The sequence below is a fragment of the Octodon degus genome, unplaced genomic scaffold, assembly GCF_000260255.1.
Source record: "Octodon degus isolate 3935 unplaced genomic scaffold, OctDeg1.0 scaffold00017, whole genome shotgun sequence".
NCBI lineage: Eukaryota > Metazoa > Chordata > Mammalia > Rodentia > Octodontidae > Octodon > Octodon degus.
This window is the reverse complement of record NW_004524593.1, coordinates 8,923,382-8,930,313: the sequence shown is the minus strand read 5'-3', so window position 1 is coordinate 8,930,313 and position 6,932 is coordinate 8,923,382. Positions and strand designations below refer to the sequence as shown.

General features: G+C 48.1%; 1 protein-coding gene across 1 annotated transcript in view; it reads right to left on the bottom strand.

Moving 5' to 3' along the window:
• Nucleotides 1-6,932, bottom strand: part of LOC101592744 (kinesin-like protein KIF28P) — an 86,630-nt gene that overhangs the window by 12,484 nt on the left and 67,214 nt on the right. Inside the window, exons 9-14 of the mRNA XM_023710190.1 lie at nucleotides 6,687-6,787; nucleotides 5,510-5,649; nucleotides 4,864-4,987; nucleotides 3,710-3,854; nucleotides 2,279-2,397; nucleotides 1,238-1,345 (exon numbers count right to left, since the gene is read on the bottom strand). Coding sequence (XP_023565958.1) covers nucleotides 1,238-1,345; nucleotides 2,279-2,397; nucleotides 3,710-3,854; nucleotides 4,864-4,987; nucleotides 5,510-5,649; nucleotides 6,687-6,787 — 737 coding nt within the window. The remainder of the gene's footprint in view (nucleotides 1-1,237; nucleotides 1,346-2,278; nucleotides 2,398-3,709; nucleotides 3,855-4,863; nucleotides 4,988-5,509; nucleotides 5,650-6,686; nucleotides 6,788-6,932) is intronic.

The following is a 6,932-nucleotide window of genomic DNA, read 5'->3' as shown; positions in this document are numbered from 1 at the left end:
AGGGAAACATGGCAGACAGACAGACCTGCGGGAAAAGGTAGCATAAAAGCTGTTTTGTCCTAATGGGCTTGCTAGGGAAACCACACAAAGGCATGAACCATGGAGGGGTCACCCCGCAAACCCCACGGTGCACACACGCATGTCAAGGCTGACTGGGGGGCTTCAGAGAGGCTCCTCCCCTCCTTACAGTGAGACTCAAAGCTGTGTGGTAAATGTAAGCACAGCTGGTGCCAAACCTGCTCCCCAAGTGGAAGAGGACTAAGGACGTGAGCTCCAGAGTGACCCCAGGAGTTCACAGCCTGGGATTCAGGACCCAGAAGGGTCAACAACTAGGGGTGGGTACACAGGTGTTTACAACATATATGATGTGAGTGTACACATTTATAGCCTTTTTCTGGATTTGTCAGAGTTCACAATTTTAAAAAGGTTTAAAAAATTGTTCTTTAAAAAATTGTTCTTAAGGGCTGGGGGTACAGTTCAGTGCATAACACGTACTTAGCATGTGTAAGGCTCTGGGTTCAATCCCAAGCATCTCCTCAAAAAAGGTTGATCTTGACCCAGAAACTTTTGGTAACTTTTGGATAATAAGTGGAGCAGCAAACCCCAGCAGTGTCTCAGGTGCTTGGTAGAGCAGATCTCCAAATGGCTGCACCAGCCCTCCCTTGTGGTGTCTGTGTGGGGCTTCCCTGGTAAGGTAGGGTTTATTTTAAGAGTTTGGAAGGGAGAAGCCTCTAATGCCACCAGAGAACTAGTGGCCTGGCCTTGTAGACGGGGCGTGCTGAGAATTCACTAGGGCTAAGTGCCTGGGGGCTGCTCAAAAAGCACTGCATAGAAGGTGGCCTCCTAGACAGGCTGGGGAGGTTCTAGGTGCTAAATCCATAAAAAAGAGCTTCCTGGAGGGGATGGCCTTAGCATGAATCTGCCTGTGGAGTCAGTGGAAAGGCCTTTTCCAATTCTGTGAAAATGTGGACTTCTCATTGCTTTAAAATTGCAATCTAGGGTCGGCAAGATAGCTCCGTGGACTAAGTCACCAGGCATGGTGGCGCATGCCTGTAATCCCAGCTCTGGGAAGGCTGAAAACTGGAGGGTCACTATGAGTCTCAGCTGTGTAGTGCAACCCTGTAGCAAATACATAAATAAAATAAAACGAAACAAAATGGCAACTCTATCTTCTGTATGCACACTTGCACGCACATACACACATATTCACACACGCACGCACACGATGCATACTCACCTCATGAGTCCTTTGGTTGGTCACCTTCACCATGACCTCTTTTTGAAGGTCATAGCCCCTAGAATCTGATGCTGCTAAATTCTTCACCTTCAACTCCATTTCAAGTCCCTGGTGAAAAAAATACTTCTTGCTAGGTAATTCATTTTTCATCTAATATCTCCTGTCTTAGTCACTTTTCTTGTTGCTGAGACAAACTACCGAATGCCCACAAGTTAAGGGAGGGAGGGTTTCTGCAGCTCACAGTTTGTACAGCGTTCAGTACATAACCAGCTGGCTCCAAGCCGGGGGGGGTGATCACAGTGTAGAGCCAGTTTATGGCAAGCAGAAGACAGCAAGAGCAAGCAAGCGAGGGACCCAAACAGTTTCTGCCACTTTTATTTTAGGCTACTCGGGGCACATAGTACTCACAGCCCTTAATCCCCATACCCTTAATCCTAGCACCCTTGAGCCTAGTGTTGCCCGGTGAGTCAATTCCAGTGTCACACACTCTAGATCCAGACACCTCTGAAGAAGTCCCACCCATGGCCACACGAGGCTTTAGGGGGACCTCTAGATGCAAACCACAATACCCCCTTCTGCAATGCACTCTCCTTGCAGTCTTCCTACACTCCTGCTTTCTAAAAGAACATGGCCCAGCTCATTGCTCCTTGAAATTCCACCAAGACAAATGGCAAAACCCCAGAATTTCTCAGTGACATCCTGGAACAGGTGTTTCCTACTTATTAAAGTGATTAATTCTCTTACAAGATTCCTGCTGACTGGGGTTTGGGGCCAGCGGTAGTTAACTCCAGCTCTACCCCCTCGTAGTGGTACAGCAGTCATTGTGTCCCCAGACCCAGAGAGCCACTGGGACAATCATAGATGGGGCAGTTACAGCACTGGCCTGAGGTCAGCCAGGGCAGGAATGGGGCTTGGGCTGGCTGGAAGGCTTGGCAGTGAGTCCATATTTTATCCCTAGTTTACTGTGTGGTCTTGGGAAAACCCCACACCTCTTTAGGCTGCAAGGTCCTGATGCTACACTGTTTTCTGGCTCTAACATACCTTCTTTAGCTCTTCACTCATTTGATTTGCTTCTGCAACCAGTGGCATGAGTTTGATGTAGTCTTGGAATACAGCCAGGACACTGAGGTCTGCGTGGCCACCTCCACTGCTCACAGCACCTGGACACAGAATGCACATGAAAACCTGTGATTAGTTCTCTGATGCTTTCCAGCTGTGAACACATTTATATCCCCCTTCACTCACTCATTTATTCATGTCCTTTCAACTCCATCTTGGCTGCACCCTGACAGCAGACTCTGTGCCTTCAAGTCCCATTTTTGGTCTCAAAAAGTCTCTGCTTGACCCAAGGCGACTCCAGATTTTCCAGGTGGTGATGGGCAATAAAATCTAGTTGGCTAGGAATTTACCTTCAAGTTTCAGCTAGTGCAGCAGAGCAAACTGTTCTTTCTTCTCATATATTTGAGTGGCTTGAAGGAGAGGGACATGGAGATTGTGGGAAGCCCAGTCCCCTCTCAGGTGGTTTGCGCCACCTCTCTAGGGAACTCTTGGCTCTGTAGATCCCTGCTTAGGGCTCACAGTGCCTGTGGCCCTGCAGCCTGACTCCCCAGGACACCCATAAAGCTGCCTTGTTGAGGACCCACAGTAATTGCCAGCACATGAGCACCTTCAAGCCAGGGTCTGAGGCTGGCTCTGTTGGGGGAAGCCAGCTGGGCAGTCAGCCACTGTGAACATGTGGGCAGATGGGTGAGTTATCTGGCCTGATAGTAGGAAGACTTGTTTGGCTCGGGTCAAGAACTTCAGCAGAAGAAGGTGAACTGCAAACCTGTTCATTTGTTAAAATTCTGATAGAGCCACGTTGGCATAGGGAGAGTGGAGGAACTTGCTGCACTATGCAGTAGGGTCTGCTTTCCACTCACTGGGTAAGATGTGCAACGCGTAGGGACCTCCTTTGGAAGCCAACACATCACACGGTGTAGGCGCCACTGAGCTCAGTGGGATCAGCAATCCCTAAATGCAGTGAACATAGCAGGGAGCAGGCAGGGCCTTTGTCTAGGTGTGCAGAGGAAAGCCAGACAGAGGGCAGAGCTCAATGCCTTCAGGTAGGAAGAGTCCCAGACTGTCCCAGGGGGTGGAAGCCCCCTGGGCAGGACAGAAGGCCAGCAGTTGCTTTATCTCACCCCAAAACCTTATTTCAGCCTTCTTTCTTCCACTCACTGTTTATACTACTCTCGTCTACCCTCCTTTGAGCCACCTGTACCCTTATTCCTAAGGGAAACAGCTTAATGAGTTAAGCACATCTTTGCTATGGGCTCACTCCGTATTTGTACGGGGTCATAGTTTAGCTTTGCGCACGTTGTGTTCTGACACAGTAAAAGATGGTTTGCGTCAGGAAAGCAAGCAGGCACACAGAGAAGCAGCTGCTCTCAAGCCTGAACACAGCCGGCCCCAGGAGCAGCTCGGGGTCCTCACCCAGCGTGTCCACACTCACTCCCTCGGCAGCCGCTTTCTCCAGCTGGAAAAAGTCATAGTCAAATCTGCTCAGGTCCTCACTACTGCGCTCCGAAGGAAACCCGATGTACAGGTAGGCACTGCTGGAGCCCAAGATAATCCGGTCCTAGAGGGGAGACGCAAACACACAGTAGGCCTTGGCGGGGCAGGAGGGGGATGGGCAGCCTCTCTGGCGGAGCCGAGGCCCTGTGTCTCGCACTAGAAGGCTCTGAGAAATCTCTTTCTTTGGGAAATCCCCCAAATTTCACGGGAAGAGGTCCACGAGGAGGGAGGGAAGGGCACCACGTTGCTTTGGGGTGCAGCTCTTACTCGGCCCAGCCAGCACTACTTCGCTGCCAGGCACGGAGGCATCTGCAGAGACCAAACAGAGCCTGCCCTGGAGGCTGGAAGGAATCACTGTGAATTTTTAACCCCTGGTGAAAAGCACAGGGCTTCAGCAGTGTCCAAGAGGCCTACCACACAGGGGACAGAAGGCCCACGTGCAAGATGAAATATTAAGCGAAGCTTTCATGCGTGGTGGGCAGGGATAACCCCTGTAGAGCAACCCAGAGGAGGTCAGTGTTCAGGGCAGAGAGGCTGACTGTAGGGGGAGCTCAGCAGGAGCCCTAAAGCAGGTGGCTGAAGGGTTTGCAGGAGAATGATGGACCGTTTGTAGTCGGAGATTACATATGGGTGTGAGGGACAGACTTGAGAGGCGAGGGCCACGCAACAACGGCAGGAGTCATGTGGTGGCCGGGACTGCTGAGCATGGACTTGAAGAAGACTGGTGTTTGGAGAGGTTGCACAGTGCTTCCCAACAACAGGCTCTTAAAAACCCTCACACCTCATACATGTGAGACTGGGAGGTGTTCTGGAGGCTACTTGGGTCAGCCCTCCTTGTTTTGCAGGGGAGACCCAGGGAAGAGAAGTGACATGCCTCAGGACAATGGCAAGTTAAGAGCACCCTGTCACCCCAGTGGCTGTGCTCATGCCCTCACCAAGAGCCACAGCCGAGGCCTTGAGGTGGAGTGCCCAGTCATGCATGCCCTGTCCCCCTTGGCATGACTCGGGTTTCTTCCCCATCTCCTAGCTATGGGTGGGACTTAGGTACCTCTGTAGCCCAGCAGGAAATTTACCAAATGATGCAGCTTTGTCCTGGTTGCGATAGGCACACCGTTGACGACAACCTTACATTTGCTGTATGGAGTAACTGTCACTTTACCATCCAAATTTGTGAAGGAAGCATGTTTATCTGAAATTCTAAGAAGACAAGGGTTTGTCCCAGTCACCCGGGGATTCACTGTTTCAGTGACCAGTGAGCTTGTTCTCTCTTGCACAATAGTAAGATCTCCAAGCCACTGGAGAACAGGGAGGATTTGCCCTGGCCTCCTGAGTGCAGTGGTCACGGAGGCAGAATGGACCCTGCTTTGAGGAGCACAGGGAGGACAGCAAAGCAGTCACTTTCTTAACAGAACAAACCCCAGCCAAGGGCCTAGAGCTGTAAGGAACCAGCAGACCAAGAGATCACTGTGAATCTTCAAAAGCTCAGGGCGAAGGTAGCGAAAAGGAAAACAGATGTTTCAGTAGCCAAGACGTGGGATGAACATAGATCAACGGATGAAAGCTAAAGAGCACGTGGTATATATAATACACACCAGGAATATTGCCAACCACCACCAGAAAATGAAACCCAGTTGTTTTCAGCAACATGGAAGGAATTGGAGGACATTCTGTTAAGTAAAATAAGGCAGGTACTGAAAAACATGTACAGTGTGTTCTCACTGGTGTTGAGCAAAAACATGAATCTCAAAGAAGAATGGACAGTTGTTACCAGAGCCAGCAAAGGGTGTGGGGAAGGAGGGTGGAGGGGATGGTAAGTAGGCATAGGGGACGGTGGCACGGGAGGAACGACTTCTAATGTTCTATAGCACAGCAGGGAAACTGTGGTTTACAACACTCCACGGAATATTTCAAAATAGCTAAGAGGATTCTCAGCACAAAGAAGTGATAAATGCTACAGTGACAGATATGCAAATTACCCAGCTCTGATTATTGCTCATTGTGTACATGTATGGAAAGTGACACTGTACCCCATAAATATATACAATGACTGGGTTAGAAACAAAAAAATAGAATCAAATTATAATACCAGCACAGCATACCAGAACTTATAAGATAAAATAAAAACAGACTTAAGAGGCAACTTTATAGCTGTAAATACCCACATCAGAAAAACGGAGCATGCCCAAATAAGTAACCAAATACTGCACCTCAAGTTCCTAGAAAAATAAGAACAATCCACATCCAAAGCTGATATAGAAAAGGAAATTATAAAGATCAGAGAAGAAATAAATGAAATTGAGACTGAAAAAAAAAAACAAACCAAAAAATAAGAACCAGTGAATCAAAGAGATAGTCAAATCCTCAACCAACCTTGCCAAAAAAAGGAAAAAAATCAAATCAATCTCATTAGAAATGAAAACAGACACCTTTGAAGTCCAGAAGATTACTAGCAACAACTTGGAAAACTTGTACAACAATAAATTGGAGAATCCAGAAGAAATGGGTAGATTACTATAAGAATAAGAATTATCAATACTGAAACAAGATTTAAAAATCCTGAGTAACCCAATAACAGGCAATGAAGTTGGGACAGTATTATAAAGTTTACCAACAAAGAAAATCCCAAGTCTCAATGGATTCACTGCCAAATTCTATAAGAATTTCAGGGAGAATCCAATGCCAGTTCTCCTCAAACTCTTTAATGAAATTGAAAGAGGAGGCATGCTCCTCAAGTAATTCCTGGAAACTACCTATACCATAATTCCAAAACCAGACAAAGAGCCAATCAAAAATGATAACTATAGGCTAATATTGTTAATGAACATAGATGCAAAAGTCCTCAAAACATCCTGGCAAACATGATGTAACAAATGATCAAAAAGATCCTACAGGTCACCGCGGCGCCACCTTCCCGACTTAGGCTGGTGTTTTCAGAGCTCCTCAGGTCTTCACCCGTGGCTGTCGTCTCGTCCGCCAAAATGTCTGCTGGATCGAGTGCTGCCAGTGGCAGTAACCGAAGACTTTAGCAGACGCAAAATCAAGTAGAAGAGGTAGTGGACATAATGAGAGTCAACGTGGATAAGGTGTTGGAAAGAGACCAGAAGCTGTCTGAGTTGGACGACCGCGCGGACGCACTGCAAGC